The 16,502-nt window shown below is 41.4% G+C and overlaps 2 protein-coding genes and 2 non-coding genes across 4 annotated transcripts; 2 read left to right on the forward strand and 2 right to left on the reverse strand.

Annotated features, from left to right (window-relative positions):
* The first annotated feature begins 1,113 nt into the window (after positions 1-1,113).
* Positions 1,114-2,080, forward strand: LOC104427718. Its single transcript, XM_039305272.1, has 2 exons — positions 1,114-1,187; positions 1,291-2,080. Exons 1-2 carry the CDS (start codon positions 1,114-1,116, stop codon positions 2,078-2,080), a joined length of 864 nt encoding a protein of 287 aa, XP_039161206.1.
* Positions 2,081-3,988: 1,908 nt separating this feature from the next.
* LOC104425989 lies at positions 3,989-6,093 on the reverse strand. Its single transcript, XR_005547283.1, has 5 exons — positions 5,856-6,093; positions 4,869-4,989; positions 4,723-4,779; positions 4,561-4,635; positions 3,989-4,342 (listed from the first exon to the last, which is right to left on the reverse strand). It is a non-coding gene; the product is annotated as a eukaryotic translation initiation factor 5A-2 (transcript).
* A 607-nt stretch (positions 6,094-6,700) lies between these two features.
* Positions 6,701-8,373, reverse strand: LOC104425990. The gene is made up of 3 exons (XR_005547499.1): positions 8,190-8,373; positions 7,502-7,556; positions 6,701-7,244 (listed from the first exon to the last, which is right to left on the reverse strand). It is a non-coding gene; the product is annotated as a hypothetical protein (transcript).
* Positions 8,374-9,744: 1,371 nt separating this feature from the next.
* Positions 9,745-15,372, forward strand: LOC120289409 (dCTP pyrophosphatase 1-like). Its single transcript, XM_039304254.1, has 3 exons — positions 9,745-9,756; positions 14,261-14,440; positions 14,697-15,372. Exons 2-3 carry the CDS (start codon positions 14,294-14,296, stop codon positions 14,919-14,921), a joined length of 372 nt encoding a protein of 123 aa, XP_039160188.1. The 5' UTR covers positions 9,745-9,756; positions 14,261-14,293; the 3' UTR covers positions 14,922-15,372.
* Positions 15,373-16,502: the final 1,130 nt, after the last annotated feature.

Consider the following 16,502-nt stretch of genomic DNA (forward strand, 5'->3'; position numbering starts at 1 on the left):
CACGTATCCATCCATTCCTATTCCCTTTTTTATCTTTTATTATTCTTGAAGGCTAAGGATCCATCACTGCCCACAAGGAGCTCTGCAAAAATAGTTTTGAGCCATGGACCCTCCACCCACTTTTGCATTAGCGTGCCCATCAAATCACCATCACCTTAAAAGGAAGGCCATTCCGTTTTCTTTTGAATTACAAATTTCTCCATAAACCAAATATTATTGCTTATTGCCAGGTCCCACTTTTAAATGATACTCATCTAAACTTTCCTAATCTAATTTGCGTTACCGTGTATAAACGTTGCCTTCCTGCTCTTAAGCGCTTGTTTTCATGATAAGAATGACAAGATGGTCCAATTAAAAATGAGAAATGACAAGATGGTTCAATTAAAAATGAGGATGAAATGAAAATTCAGGCTTCCCTCGTGTCTTGCTGTCTGCTAAACACGAGAATGGTGTGTACAAGCAACGTTGTAAAGAGAAGATGAAAGGGCTTGACCTTGGAGAGAAAAAAAAGAAGAAATGCCCACAAGAAATGACCTCTAGAAAAGTACTTCGAAAGGGAAAGCCATGTTCATTTGACACCACCTCCAGCTCAAGAGTTGGGTATACCCAGGACCCGACCCAATGGAAGAAAAAAAGCTCAATCTCAATGCCAACCCCATATCAGATTTTTTTTTCTTTTTTTTTTTGGGGCAACTTATAAAATGGATTTTGGAGAGTAGATCCCAAAGACAGAAACCTTAATGAGTCCAAGGAAGTCACCTTGTTAATCACAATTCCTCGCCACCACCACCACACACACCCCCAACTTCTTTTAACTCTTGCGGATTTCGTTAGTTTTCAGTTGTTGGCCTATCTATTCCTCCAATGCACCAACCTTCCTGATCACCCACCATTAACACATACTACACAACCACACAGAGAACCACATCAGAGAGAGAGAGGCAAAGATTTACTTGAAAAGAGGGGGAAGCATCAAGAGCCTTGCAGGGCTCTCTCTCTCTCTCTCTCTCTCTCTCTCTCTCTCTCTTTCACGAATTGAAACGCACAACGCCCACCCATTTCGTGCCTTCGTCCTAACTCTCCTCCCTGGAAGAGGCACCAGGAAGAACGCCAATGGCCTCCACAAGGAAGATCCTGAGAAGATCGATCCACACTTTCCTTCAAAACTACCACTACTTCACCTCGACGTCCGCGCTGCTCGTGCTGCCCTTCTCGGTCTCCATCCTCCTCTCACAAGCCCTCGTTCCCGCCTCGTCATCTCTCGTCCTGGCGATACACTCCCGCCTACAGAGACCTCTTCGACGCGGCCGGGTTCCCGCCTTCGTCTGAATTCTTCGCCCTGCTCAACTTCAAGCTCTCCCAAACGCTGTCCTCTTCGGTCCTCGCCCCCTTCGCCCTCTCCTTCCTCCTCATCGCCAAGTCCTCCGTGATTCTGTCCCTCGCCGGGACGAAGCCATCCGTCCCGTCCTCGCTCTCCTCATTCCTATCGATTTATAGGCCACTCCTCGCCACTTACATCTGCAACTTGCTTGTGATCCTCTCCGCCAACTCAACCGCCTTCTTCCTCCTCTTCTTCGCATTCAACTGCCTTGGGGGACCTCAGCCCGGTTCCTCGAATTACGACCTCCTGCTCTCGGCAACCGGCGCAGTTGTCTACTCCATCATCTTAGCGCATGCTCTGGTGATATGCAACTTGGCACTAGTCTTATCAGGTATGGAGAGAACTGGCGGATTCGTTTACGATTCTAAAGGCATGCGCCTTGATCAGGGGATCAACTTCAACTGCTCTTTTTCCCTGGCGGTGCCCGTGAATTTGGCCCTGGCCGGCACAGAAGCATTGTTTCAATTCCGGGTCATGAGGGCTTACAGCATGAAGAACGGGCCAGTATTTCCAGTGGCCATGGAAGGTGGCTCATCGCCTATTTGTATTCAATACTCATCGTTCTCGACACAATCCTCACCTGCATTTTCTTCAAAAGCTGTAAGAACAGTTCCATCATCCGTGGCAGCGAAGATCAACGCTACTTCCGGATTGAATTCGGTGATTACGACGACAACATTAGAACTCCCGAGAACCTGAAGTTCAGAGTCAGGACAGATACTGAAGTTGGAGTTTTGAGGGGCCGGAGAGGGATTGTCCTTCTTGCTTGTACATTTCCGCCGACATGCGATATACGTAAAGCAGAAGAATAAAAAATAGGGCTTCGGAGACTTGCTTTTTTCGTTGCTAGAATAGAGAACTCAGGCAAACAGTCAGGATCATCAAAACATAAAAAGATCAACTCGTGCCTTGTATGGGAAGCTTAGAGGTTAAACAAAGAGAGATCCACAAGTGGAGGAGCCAGCAAAAAGCAGGAGACTCTTTTTACAACATCTCGCGTTTATTTCACCTACGTCGACATGGCTATTACCTTGGAGAAATAGGCTTGCTACTTCTCAGGAATGTGTCTTGAGTTTTTGCTCTTGCTGGGTTTGTAATTGAGTGAACATCAAGGAGCACTTTGATTAACAATTGACCAAAATCATAAATGCACAGAGAATTTTTCAATCTTTTGGGTTGAGACTTGCTCCGTGCTATTGACAAGACAACAAACCTGAAAGGCGTGGCTACTGGCTATATTAAGAACCATAGTTATGGGAGTAGTTGTTATGCAAGCTCCACTCAACCACCAATCTTGCTCCGGAGAAAAAAAAAAAAAAAAAAACCACCCTAAAAATCAAGCAATTTTCAAGGATCATATCCATAGGATTATGAGAAATCCTCAAACCAAGTAAAGTAAATCCACACAGAAGTTTTGAAGGAGAATCAAATGAAGTCAAATCAAATATATCCGCATAGACGTTTCAAATGAGAATCAGATCAAATCAGATGTATCTTCACATACGTTTCAAACGAAAAATGGAATCCAATCAAAGCCAAACTTTCTAAGTTTGCAATCTGAAACAAATTCTCCAATGTAGATTTTAACCCTCCAGTTGTATTTCAGAGAAGCTCTAAGATACTAATCTGTTTTCCAGAGTAAACCATCATTTCTAAACCTAAATGTGTTTCCGTGGAAAAGAAAATCGCAGTTAAGCATATACAGTGGGCGAAATGCTTATGGAATGTTACTCGTTAAAAGACATGCAGAGCAAGATCAGTGAATTTCCTTGTAAATGATGATAGAGCGCGACATGAAAACCGGCCACTGTTCAAAACCGGCATTTAGCGACAGCTCAAGTAGATCATTCCAGCCAAAAACGAACAACACGATATAAACAAGAAAGACACGCAATGGCCACGGGAAAATCGATTTTTGTGCTGGATGAGAAACATTGTTCACTTAATTGTATCATATAATTAAGAAACACATGCATACCTACCGTTAGAATATTCTCCGTCTCTACCTCCTTGTAGTTGTGACTGAGGTGTCGAGTTTGATCGTGACCAACAGAATTTCCTGAGGTTGCATATAAGCACAAAGCAGGCAATAAAAGGGCAACTTTTCTTTTCAGCGAATAATTGATAAGAAAGGTTTAACCTGGAATATGATAACATCGTGAAAGAAATCAGTCCCATAGTCCCCACAGGCAAACTTTTTCCTCTCATTATTATCAGGTCGCACCCCATACATTGGCTAATCGATGATTTATAATTTCGTTATCTTTTTAAACAGTTTCTTGACTAGAGAAAAAGCCAGAATTGGGCCCATATGGATCCACTAATTCAGGCCTCCGGCTTTCTGCAGTGTAGATTATAGAACTAGAAAGACATTCAATTGCCAATGTACTTTGGTAAGAATACAGAGGATGAAATACGTTGCCTTCGTACGCATGACAAGTAATTCTTAGTATCTAAATGCTTTTTGGGTAGCGCCCAGAAAGAACAGTAAAGCTTAACCCAGCTACATAGGCAGCGCACTTTAAAGAACCTTGGGAAATAACAATCTCTAGCTCTAAATGAGTAAAGCGGTCGAAAAGAACCAAAAAAATAGATGAAGCGCAACAATTAACAAAAAAGTTCGATTCAACTCTTTGGCAGATTCGCCCATCTTGTTACAGATGGTCATCAGCTGAATAGTAACCCGACACCATGCATTCCAAAGCAAAGTATCTCAAATCTAGTACAGGTCTCACCTCAAATACACTTCCACAACCAGAACCCAAAAGAATATAGCACCTTAACATGGAATCTATAACATCTTTGGCAAAATTCGCTAGAGAATCGATAAATTAAAGTACGAAGAGCACCATGCTGTTATTACTTTGGGCCAATGTCCTTAAGAGCACAGATCTGTTCTTCTCCCATGGAAGACATCACAGACACCACCAGATCCTTTCCATCAGCAAAACCATCCTTAATCTGCAATCACCAGTAGAATGACCTGAGATCAGCACAGACTTTCCGTTGCAAAGGAACAAGCAAACAAAGATGTAGATGATAATTTCCATTGCTAAGATAACACAGATCAGTAGGAGAATATATCATTTTGCATTTAACACAGTGTTTGCACCACTCACTCCCTATCTAGCTAAAACTAATGAAGAAACTTAGATTGGGCAGTCTGCCAAATAACTAACCTGAGACAGCAAATTATCATCAGTTGGGAGCCTCAGGTCATCCTTGGTGTTCCCATTTTCAGTTAGCAGACTCACCTGAAGAAAGTAATCTAGTCAACGCCTCTTGCAAAATCAAAGCAAAACAAAATAATAAAGGTAGGGGGAAACCAAGGTAGCTCATACAAATCCATCCTCAGAGATGTCAATAAGCTGGTAGTCAGTACGATTGACATGGGGAACCTGCAAGATGCAAAAAGCCATGAGCCCCCTCTAAAGAAAAGTAGCAAAACAACCAAGTTACCCGATAGAGGGAATGTTTAGAAACATACATCGCAGTTGTGGGATGAGGGACAATATCTTCGAGCTTTTTCCATTGAAAATATCAATTGCAACAAAGTGGCACTTGGCGTGACCGTGCTTCCCAGTCTTAGAAGTGGAGACTTCAACGACCTTCAAGGGAAGAAATTAGTTTCACCCCAGAAACCAATACATGCAGCCGAAAATCTACCGTAAATCAAAGTGTAAGAACGTAGCGGAAAAGTACTCCCAAGAGATCTCAAAGAGCATTGTTTCGTGCTCATATCAACTATATATTATCACTAAACATTGACAAAATCCACTAGCAACAGACGAAATGTCGACACAAGAAGAGAGAACTAGTCACAAAAACAACGAACATTCTCCATAATTTAACACCCCAGCAACATGGTTCTAATTGAATATTACCCATTCACTGAAATGAGCACCATCAGATGAGCAACAATCAGACTGGAGATGAAAGAATTTCTTCCGAAATCATACAGTAGATCAAAGAGAAAAGGAACACAAGAGGGACAGCAGAGTTACCAACAACAAGAGTCCCGAACACAGAGGACACAACACCGTCAGTGCGATCGCGCGAATATCAAACAAATTGAGACGCCGATTAGCACGAATCCCGAACAGAAGCTCGCACCAGTAAGCGACTCACGGCTAAGATCGACCAACAGCACCCAACCAGTACGGACAGATCCATTTTCCTCGAATTTCAGGCACAACGCATACGCATATTCATTGACCCGGCGTCAATTTCAGGCCACCATAATTTATTTTTAAAAAACTGGCCCACCGCTTCAAGAGAAAGCACCGTCGCATCTCAAGAACCAGCGCAGAAATCAAACGACAGTCAACTAGCGAGGATAAAGAAACCCAACAGATCTCGATCGGAATCACCAGCCACGCATTTGAACAACCTATCGGAAGTCACAACTCGCACGAAGCGGAAAAATCTCCCGATCTCGCGGGACCACAGATCCGCATCGCGGCGCGATGATTACCTTGCAGGGGCGCCCCTTGATGACGATGTACCCGCTCTTGCGGATCGTGCCGGCCTGCTGGGGAAACGTCTTGGAGGCTCCGGCGTCGCCCTTGGCCTCGAAGTGGTGCTCCTCGTCCGACATGGCGGCGGCGGCGGCGGCGGGTCGGGTCGCTCTCGGGCGCGTCTAGGGCGGTGCCGGCGCGTGGTTCGCGGAGCCCCGAGAGGATGGCGAGAGAGAGAGAGAGAGAGAGAGAGGGGAGTCGACGGGAGAGGGGCATTTATATGTATGCGTCGAAATCGTACGGCTCTCGAGGCTGATCGGGGCGCTAGGGTTTCGTCCCGGGCGGAATTAGTGGGGCCCCATCGGTCCTTGGCCGTCGGATCGGGTCCCGAAAGTCGTGATCGGATGAGGATGGATATAAGCGGGCGCTTGGCGTCTTCGGGACGCTACGATTTGGTCTCGTGCTTATCGAGAATCGAATTCGACTACAGAACTTGATAAGCATATCTCACCTAGAGAATGGTATGACTCCAAGGTCCACACGGGCCAAATATCCACTAATTTTAAAGTCGTTCTTTAATTTTGATTTAATATGTAATATAATTACTGAATTTTTAATTTATTTAATATGATCCATGGACTTTTAGTAACATATTTATATCTCTAGTCATAACTAGTGATTAAATTAAATATGTAAAAAGTTCATAAACTAAATTGAAGATGTATCAAACCAGACTAAATTGGACATATTAAAAATGCAAGGATCATATTGAATATTAGGTTAAAATTCAGGAACTACAATGAATAAATTAAAATTTTAAAAATTGTATTAAACAAATTAAAAATCAAAAATCACATTGCACTTTGAATTAAAGTTTAAAATTCATTTGTATCATTTTCTCAATTTTCAATTCGTACGTCTTAAATGACAAATTCTGTAATTTGTACAACAAAGATGAATTCACCAAAATTGATAATAGATCTATTATGCTCGCCATTTTATGGTGCAATTCGACTAGGAAAATTTCAAAACTCATCGACACGAATGGCGTCGCGGGCCATTTCGTACGCGTCCCCCTAGGCCTCGGCTTCTTGACGCCGGCCGTGAGCCAGATCTTGTCGGACTTGTGGCTCTCGACGGCCACGCTGGTGACCTTCACCCACACCAGGACCTTGGTCTTCATGCCTTCAATCCCGGCGAGCTTCCCCCTGGAGAGCGTCCCTTTGACACGGTTCGCGTACCTCACCACGGACCCGTCCTTGAAGCTGGCTTCGCAGGCGGAGGGCAAGTAGACGACGAGCTTCGAACTGGACGCATCGAGCTCGTAGCACGTGACGTTCCGAGGGAAGAGGCCTGCGGGAGGTTGTGCTCCCGGAGGAGATCGGGCAGCAGTTTCGGCGGCTTGCCTGATCGAGGAACAAGCAAAGGCATCAGCAAAGGGAACGGCAGATGCAGGGCTTCTTGAAACTCTCTTGTTGGATTCAAGAAACGGTCGTATGATATCTGTCAAGGACTAAGAGTTGCAACCAAAATTGATCTGGGTGGAATTCAAGACTCATCAATGCCGCAGATGCAATAAAATTACAGCAGCATGATGCACTCGACCTGACCCAGTTGTCGTCACTGTTCTATTGTAATAGCCAAAGCGAAAACAGTTCAGTACCTTTCAGCTTGTTGATGACCCACTTCGCCTTCTCCTCGACCGTGCCCGATATAGACTGCAAACACGCGCGCATTCATGAGAAAGAGTGTCAGGAGATGAATATGCCGGGCAATGCAAGAAGCGTGTTTCTCGGGATCGAATAACCATCTGTCTATGCCTAGAAATGTATCAACATTTTTCGCTTATGATTGTCCAGTTACTCTTTGGACCGCCCTCTTTGCGACTGATACAAGAAGAGTATTCTCGAGTAGACACTGAGAAATCAGACGAGTGCTCGACAGCCAAAGCTAGCCATCTGCAGGGAGAGGCAAGACACAAGACAAAGCATATGCGGACCGGGAGAGATCCTAAAGGCACCTCAACATGAGACCAGCAGTACGCAGGAGGTAACATAAAACGTCGGATCTATAATGACTTAAGGGAGCTGCATTAGTTTGCAATTCATGCGCATCGACGACCCTATTATGCAATGATACCACAAATAACAAAAAGGACCATCGAACAACCTTAATGAACAAGGAAGCTTGTTGCTAAGTCATTACCAAGACGCACACAACTTCCATCTGCTTAGAAACCATTGCAGACATTGACATTACCGGTTCATAGGACAACAAAATTCATGAAATCAGACCGATGCAGATGCCATTGAAAGGGGAAATTTTTCGAATAATTGCGTATGTGACCGTACTGAAAGGTCGTCGGCGATGTTGGAGAACTCTCGCTTGGCTTTCTTGGCTATCCAAAAGGTCCCAACCTTTGTCATGGCTTTCTCCATTTCCTCTGTCTTCACTCCCTGTGACAGGACCTAAGAAGAAAAAGAAGAAGAAAGAAGCTCTCAGGCCAAAACCCCACCTTTGAAAAATCTCTGTCTCCCTTTAATGCGCCACCAAATGACATTTCAACCACTTGCCATTATCAAATAAAAATGAGAGCCCCACTAATTTCCATTTGATTAATGCTCATATGATGACCCAAAATGCATGCAAGAGTTCAAATTATTATTTGGATAAAAAATTCCTGATGGGTCGAGAAAGCATTGCCAATTCAAATATATTTCAATTCATGTCGCTTGTATAAGATCTCGACACATATTTCTTTACTACTCGTAAATATAACTGCATATTTCAATAAGGCCAACAGCACATGTCAACATATAATGCATTCGAAACGAATCGAGACTCCATGGTAAAAAATAGAGCACATATGCATCATTCAAATGTTACCTCACTTTGCTCACATAATCATTAGCTTAAGTAATCTTGAGAGGCACGCTTGATATTTAATGGACATACTTGTTCTTTTTCTTTGCCCCAGCGTGTCACAAAGCTTGGACTTTGTCTCCCGAGTAGGTAAAGGGTCCGTTATGCCCATTAATTGCAAAATTGGGTCCAAGTGTTGTGAGAGGTTTTAGGCTTTACGTACAATTTAAGACAGTAAAGACAGCTACAACACACCTAAAACTTCCAACACTTTTCATCTTTTACACAAAAATTAGAAAAGAAAATCTTTTGGGTGACTCTAAAATTTTACGTTTAAATAATTTTAGGTTGGTGAATTGGATATAAAATTTCATTCGATTAACCAATTATTCTATAGTAGGTGTGAGACTTTTATGATAGTTTTAATAGCACTGGTGTAAAAAAGGACCAAAAATAAAACCCAAAATTGAATCGAAGGCCCACATTTCTTTCTTCAATGATGAAAAAGTCATTGCAACACAGGATCATTTTATCATCCTCAAAGAATAAGACCAAGAAAGGTTTTCTCTAAAAGGTGTGAAGAGTTAAAACTCAATATCATTCTAAACCTTAAAAGGCGTCATCAAAGGTTTAAATCCCAGCATATATTATTTTCTTAGCTTGCGGCAAGTGTACGACTCTGCTAAGACGGTATGGGCATAACCCGATATAAGTAGTCATATAGTTTGAAAGATAGAAGACACCTAATGTTAGCAAAAGCAAATATGGTGGAAGCACATATTTGCTTCCTTCCTTTGCATTTCTCTTTTGGACCAGAGCCAGACTCGATCAACTGAGTGTTTTATTGGGCCTCAATATTAAAGCCCATCTCCTCGGTCGGCTTGAAATTCCTCGTTGAGTTTTCGAATTAAACTCCAAATTAGCCATGCTATCAGTTAAGATTAATGTTTTATCTTCTCTTAGAGAAAAAAAGAAAAAAGAAACCCTTGTCACGAAAAGTCGTAATCTGTCTCTCCATATGAGTATCGGCTCATTATCAAGAGAGAGAGAGAGAGAGTCCTTTTAAGTTATTCAAAATAACTATGAGATGCACGTGAGAATTGTAAAGATTGAGGAAGCAAAATGATAGTGAATAAAATGTGATAAAATATTTTATTACACCATTATCACACATCGTTTTGTAAGTTGTCCTAAAAGTGTAATTAACTTCTAAAACTCATAAAAAGTACAATCAACAAATCATAAAACTTGTCAAATTGGTGCAATCAAGTTTTTGTTAACTCCGTCCAATCTAGCTGATGGAAAATGTTGACATGATTTTTTAAAAATATTTTATCTCTCCTATGTGGCAATAACGTGGCTAAAATGATGTTGTCTTGATCCAAATCTCATTTTTAATACAAATTTTATTTAAATTAAATTTGAAAATAAGAAAAGGTTTGAGAACCAGATGGCCACATTTGTCCTTGTTGCTACTGCCCCACCATTGCCACACCAGCAACAGCTAGCAAGGGTGGGGGATGGCTGGAGGGGTTGCAAGGCCCTCCCTCGGATAGGGGGAGGTCCGCTACTGGTAGCTAAACCCCACTAATGGTGGTGCTCGACTAGATCTGGGCACATACTTAAAATAACTTACTTTAAAGCAATGTTTACATATTAACCAATTTTTGTTTGTATAGGTATGTATTCAGAGCTTGATTCATATTTGATGAACTCAAACTGTGTAACCAATTTTTGTTTGTATAGGCACGTGTTCAGAGCTTGATTCATATTTGATGAACTTAAACCGTGTAATATGTGCTTAGACTTCATGACATTATACTTCACTTGCATTAACTCGGTTCGCATGATATTTTTTTTTTTTTAATGCTTATTCGAAAACTATCTGCTCTTCACTTTCAGAAAAAAAGAAAGAAGAGGAAAACAAGGAAAATAATTTGCTGGAAAGCTCACACTTGAAGACAAGTTTGTCCCGAGTTATAAGACGTAAATCTTTGCTCGTCATTTGCTCATGAAAATAAAGCCCTCGGCTGAATCACATAAATTTCTCACGTTCTCCCTAAAATCTCGATTATGTTATTAATGCTTGTTGATAGCACGAGGTTTTGTTTTAGAACTCCGTTTGTTGATGATACTACTTGAGTTAACATTCTTCTCTTGAAGAAAAATTATTTGATGGAATATAACATAGCACGTTCTATTTCTCATGCCTCAAATGATGTGGTTGTCGTGTTAAATTCAATGTTATTACCTGCTAAGTCGTCGTGTCTAATCATTGGGGTTACTTTAGTGGCCATCATTCCCACATAGGAAAGGAGGTGATGAGTTCAATTCTTCATTTTCTCAAAATGGCTATAACCGTAGACGCTTTCGATCCCAAGGTTTGCAAAGAGGCACAATAAAAGTCTCCAAGAGTGGGATGAAAGTTAAAATAGGACATACAAAAAAAAAAAAAATCATGGTGTCTTGTGAAGTCTATACATAATGAGCATGTAAAATTGCGAAATTTGCTAATCAAATGTATCCATCTCATTCTCAACCCAATTTTGACAAATCTCATCCCAATGTTATATCTTCCGTAGATGGAATCTTATCTTTCCCATGTTGATCCTAACTTCTCAGAAATCTGTACAGCAAGATACTATTCAGATTTTATGTTAATTCAAATCTTCGCAGCATGTGTCGTGTTCTGTGTGAGGGTTAGCTTCCCTACGTGAGATTTTGTACGCACAATTCGGAATTCGTGCGACGTTTTCCTCCGACCATCAAACTAAAGCATTCGATAATTCACGTGCACACCCGAAGAATGCGTGTTTTTTCCTCATGGCAACATGATGCAGCAATGTTCGGTTGCTTTCATCGCAGCGGGGACGAGTCAGCCGAATTTTGGACTATGTATCCCTCCTGCTGACTACTGCTTTTCCTCTTTTGTAGCCAGCCGATTGATGACGAATCGAATATTGCTTGTCGAAACTCCGAAACCTCATACCAAGCACGTTGTTTGCCGAAAGCATGTGGTTCAGCCCCCCAAAAAAAAAACGAAAAGAAGAGAAGAAAGGAGAATTTTATTAAGGAATATCCCGAAACTTATTGAACATATTTCACAGAAAAAGTTTTCATTAGTCGAAATGCACATGTTGGTTGCTTTAACAAAAAACCCACGTCAGAAATTCGGTGCAATTTGGAGTAATTAATATAGCACAGTTGGCCCGAATAACTTATTAACTTAAACTTTTATTGAAGAGAGATTTAACAAGGTACGTTGATGGGTGAGATTAGAGCTACCGTTTTGGTGATCCCTCATATGGTAGATATGAGGTTTTCATTTGCATCATACGAGTGGCATTAGAATCAAGGGAATATTACTAAACCTATTGCATTAATAACACTTCAATGCTAAACATTTTAATTAGACAAATTTAGTTATAAACATTTTTCACGTTAATACAATTTAGTCCATTAGGCCAATTTATCTTTGGAAGTTATTGATGTGGATGTCATTGCGTCATGTAGGACGACTGACGCTAATGTAAACATTTTTAAATAATTTTTCTGTTTTTTTTTTCCTTTGTCCTATGGTTGGTATTGGCATGGTTGCAGGGAGGGTTGCCCCAACTCGATGACCATTGAAAATTGAAAAAGGGAATTTTTTTAAAATAGCAAAAAATTAAAATATATATTTAAAAATATCTACATCAACGCGTCCCTACGTGGAATGACGGCATACACGTTAGTGATTTCCAGTCTAAATTTGAATTGGTACTAATATAAAAATGTTTAAGATTAAATTAGTCAAATTGAATGGTTCATAACTAAATTGATCATAATGCAATATGTTTATGACTTTTTGATACTTTTCCTTAGAACCAATGGTTGGTTGGTGGGCCCCGAATATAATTCCGCGTTTGATGCAATATCTCGAGCAAGAAGTTGCAGTCATCATCACGATTGTTGAGTGCCATCGTGATTGAGCTCTTGAAGAAATCATTAGTGAAGGATCCAACTAAATATGATGATGAACTCATACTTGAGTTTTGTTCTCTCTTGACAATCTTCCTAGACCAATGTAATTGAGCTTTTGTTATGCATCCCGACACTATTTACAAAGCATCAATTCCAAATTTCATCAGAAGATAATTAAATACCTACTAAAAAAATATTAAAAAATAAATAAAAGTGCGCCTACCTGGAAGGATAGGGTCATGAACCCATCGTTGACAAAACACAAAGTAATTCTTGGAGCCCTCTGGGTACTGATGAACAATTGAATATTGAGATTTCGCTGAATCGTCCAGATTGGAATCGCAATTTCCGGCGCGCAGACACCGCCGTGCATGCTATGGCCAATGATGTCCCTCTCTTTTCCTCCACGCCACTTCTCCACAAGAAAGCAATATAATTTGTCTATTGATTTTCTTTTCTCTCCTTTTCTCTTCGATTATTTTTCATGTAAATTCATGGAAAAAACTTAATCTACCGCCGACGCTGCGATAGACAAAACTAGTTAATGATTTGACGCTAAAATCATCCTTGGGACTCACCCCGCACCTAACGAGCTTAGAATTCCTGCAATCCAAGAGGTTTGACACTCGCATGAAGTTTCTCTTCTAATTACACGAAAGAAGGAAAAACACCGTTACGAAAGCTCATCAAAAAGTGTAAGTGCAAAGCCAATTAATGATGGATTTGAAAACATTCATCTCAAGCGTGCCGTGCCGTGCCCTTCCGACATGATTGACGGTAATTCGAAGCGATAATCTTTTTAATGTAATCATGGATTAAGGAGGAGGCAATCATTAATCAATTCTTCTCATTTGTTGCTTGTTGCTTGTTGCCGTAAGAATTTGCACGATCCAAGTGCGCTGTCTTGTACATGAAAAGGACTCGGACAAGGAAGGAGATCTCATAGGTAATATCTAGCCAAACGCTAATTTGCTGCCTACATTTTAGGACAAGGAGGATGCAGGTGGGAGTAAGTGACATCAAGTCATGGGAAAGAAAAGAAGAGATAGACAAAAACCTGTTCTTTCCCGGCGGCCCCCTTGCACGTGCTCCTCGTTTTTTTGTCGTTCGACGAGGACACTCAGAAGTGCTTCTCCACTCACCAAAAGGGTTCACCTACGGTGCCCGTGTTATCGTGTTGGGGTCGTGATCTTCCGTGAATGAACTTGTTTTCGTCATGATCCATTACACAGCCAGACTTGATTGATCAGTGGATTTGGACCAAACAATTGATTTTATCTGATCTAAATGTCCCGACTTAAATCTGAATCTAAGACGTAATTTAATGATAGTATGAAAATAAATCTGGTTTGATCGTTAGGAAATTGTCATGTATAGCTATATGGGGTGTATGCATAGTATCATGAGTATTATAATGTCTAAACAAATTTCATTGTAATTACTTTCATGTCATCATAAACAAACAAAGAAAAGCATTTTGTTTGGTTCATAATTTCAAAAAAAGAAAAAGAAAAAAAGAACTCTCTCTCTCCCTTGTTGTCTTTAAATTGGGATGTGCATGGGCCAAGTGAATTTGTAGTGTCTCCTGTAAAGAGAGAAGAGAGAGAGAGAGAGAGAGAGAGAGAACGCAATGGAGAGTCCAAATGGTCAGGAGTTGATCTCAAGAAGAAGCAACAAGGATGTCTCCCTCCTAGAGCTGAGAGATAGGTTGGCAGAGTTTGCTGCAGTTAGAGGATGGGATAAATTCCACAGCCCCAGAAATCTTCTCTTGGCATTGGTACACACACACCATACATCAACACATCTCTTAAATTGATGGCGTTTTCTTTGTCGATTCGAGTTTCCAGCTTATCTCCTTCTTTTACATAAGGCGAGTTTGAGATACTTGTTAATTTTTCGCTACCTGCGCTAGTTTATGGAAGAACGCAATGGTTGTAACTGTAGAAGAAAACTTACAAGATCAAAACCCATATCAAGACTACAAGAGTTAATGATAAAACAGGTGACTAACTGATTGGCAATGGATGATGCAGGTGGGGGAGGTGGGAGAGCTATCGGAGATATTCCAGTGGAAAGGGGAAGTGGAGAGAGGGCTCCCCAACTGGAGCTCCAACGACAAGGAACACTTGGAGGAAGAGCTGTCGGATGTGCTGCTCTATCTGGTCCGGTTGGCCGATGTTTGTGGGCTCGACCTCGGCCAAGCTGCTCTCTCCAAACTCATCAAGAATGCTCGCAAGTACCCTGTCGTCAAACCCTAGTCAATGAGCCTTTTCCATAGACAATAAGACAGGGAGAGAGAACGATGGCATCTTTCTTTTTTTTCCCACCCCTTTATGTTAACCCGGAGCGTGAAATCTTGTCGAGTCTATCTGAACCGTCGAATGGTCTATACAGCCGAATTCGACAAAAATCATATTGATGAATAGGAGTGCGTTCGCAAGAGCAGGCAATGAGGTCGCTGTTGGGTTGGGGCCAGGTAGCTTTTTATTTTGTATTTATCGCTGGATGAAGTGATTCTCATGTGGAGTCCGTGGACTTGAGAGGGTCCACAATCTGATGAATGCAACGCGAGTTCATGCTATCGTGAGGTCCAACTCCTTCTGTCGAGTTCTTGAATTGTACTTTTTGAGTTTCATTTGTGGAGTTCGTGGTGTCGTGGAATTGATGAATCCTATCGCACGCGGTAGGGAAAAGACAGCATTTGAGGAAGTTTCTTATGTCCTTGCAAAGATGTAGCTCATTACAAATGGAAATATGCAAACAACTTCAAATGTAGCAATGATCTTATCATTCGTACCACCACGTGTTTATCTAAATAAATCAAAAACTCTTGTGACATGAATGCGTACTGAATTAACATTTATAGGACTGTCTAACAATAACATTCACAAACGGGGAGAAGTACACTATTAGTGACATAAGTTATGTACGACGCTCACTTTGGTACCAAAAGTTTCCGTCGGATCACTTAAGTGCCAAAAATTTTGAAAAACGATCATTTCAGTGCTAACGCCGATTGGGTTGGCTGGAAATTCGACATAGCAGTATTTTATTAATTTTTTACGCTGATGTGGCTTGCCGGAGAGTACAATCAGCATGTAAACCACAAAACGACGTCGCTTGGTGTTTTCCCCAAAGTCGAAATCCTAAATCCCCAAATCAAAAGAGAGAGAGAGAAGGCATGGCAGAATAATCTTCTTCCCCGAAGAACAACACCAGCACCAGCCACTCTATGAGTAGAACCCGATTCACCATTTCCATCTGTGCTCTCCTTGTTTCCCTCACTCTTTGTCTTCTCTCTCTCTCTGCACCTTCGACCCCCCCTTCTTCCTTCTCCTCCTCCGCCCTCGCCTCCTATTTTCCATCGCTTCTTGCCCAAGAAACAACCTCAGTCTCTCCTTGCTCACCTAGTTGAGCAACTACGACATAGGCCGAGCGACGGTGGCCGAGTAAATTAGGTCGGCGAGGATTGAACAAAAAAAACCCTAATTTCAATCCCAAATGAGCTGTGCGACGTCGTTTTTGTGAGGCCATCAACATCGATGGCAAAATGACATCGTTTTCTTAAGGAGGACCGAAAAATGACGTCGTTTAAAAGGCTCATCGATTTTTTTTTTTAAATAGAAAAGTCACGTAATTATTTTGGTTGGAATTTTTCGCCGATGGCACCAAAGTGATCGTTTTTTCTCCGATTTGGCACTTAAATGATCCGACTGAAACTTTTGACACCAAAATGAGCGTCATACACAACTTATGGCACTAATAGTGTGCTTCTCCCTCACGAACGAGATCTACCCCTAATCTCAAAATAATTTTATTTTTTAAAAAAGAAAAAGAAA

The sequence above is a fragment of the Eucalyptus grandis genome, chromosome 11 (genome assembly GCF_016545825.1).
Source record: "Eucalyptus grandis isolate ANBG69807.140 chromosome 11, ASM1654582v1, whole genome shotgun sequence".
NCBI classification, from domain to species: Eukaryota; Viridiplantae; Streptophyta; class Magnoliopsida; order Myrtales; family Myrtaceae; genus Eucalyptus; species Eucalyptus grandis.

Coding starts and splice junctions, on each gene's coding strand:
- LOC104427718 (XM_039305272.1), top strand. CDS start 1,114: ATGGCCTCCACAAGGAAGATCCTGAGAAGATCGATCCACACTTTCCTT. Junction 1,188..1,290: donor TACCACTACTTCACCTCGAC/GTCCGCGCTGCT, acceptor TCCCGCCTACAG/AGACCTCTTCGACGCGGCCG.
- LOC120289409 (XM_039304254.1), top strand. CDS start 14,294: ATGGAGAGTCCAAATGGTCAGGAGTTGATCTCAAGAAGAAGCAACAAG. Junction 14,441..14,696: donor GAAATCTTCTCTTGGCATTG/GTACACACACAC, acceptor TGGATGATGCAG/GTGGGGGAGGTGGGAGAGCT.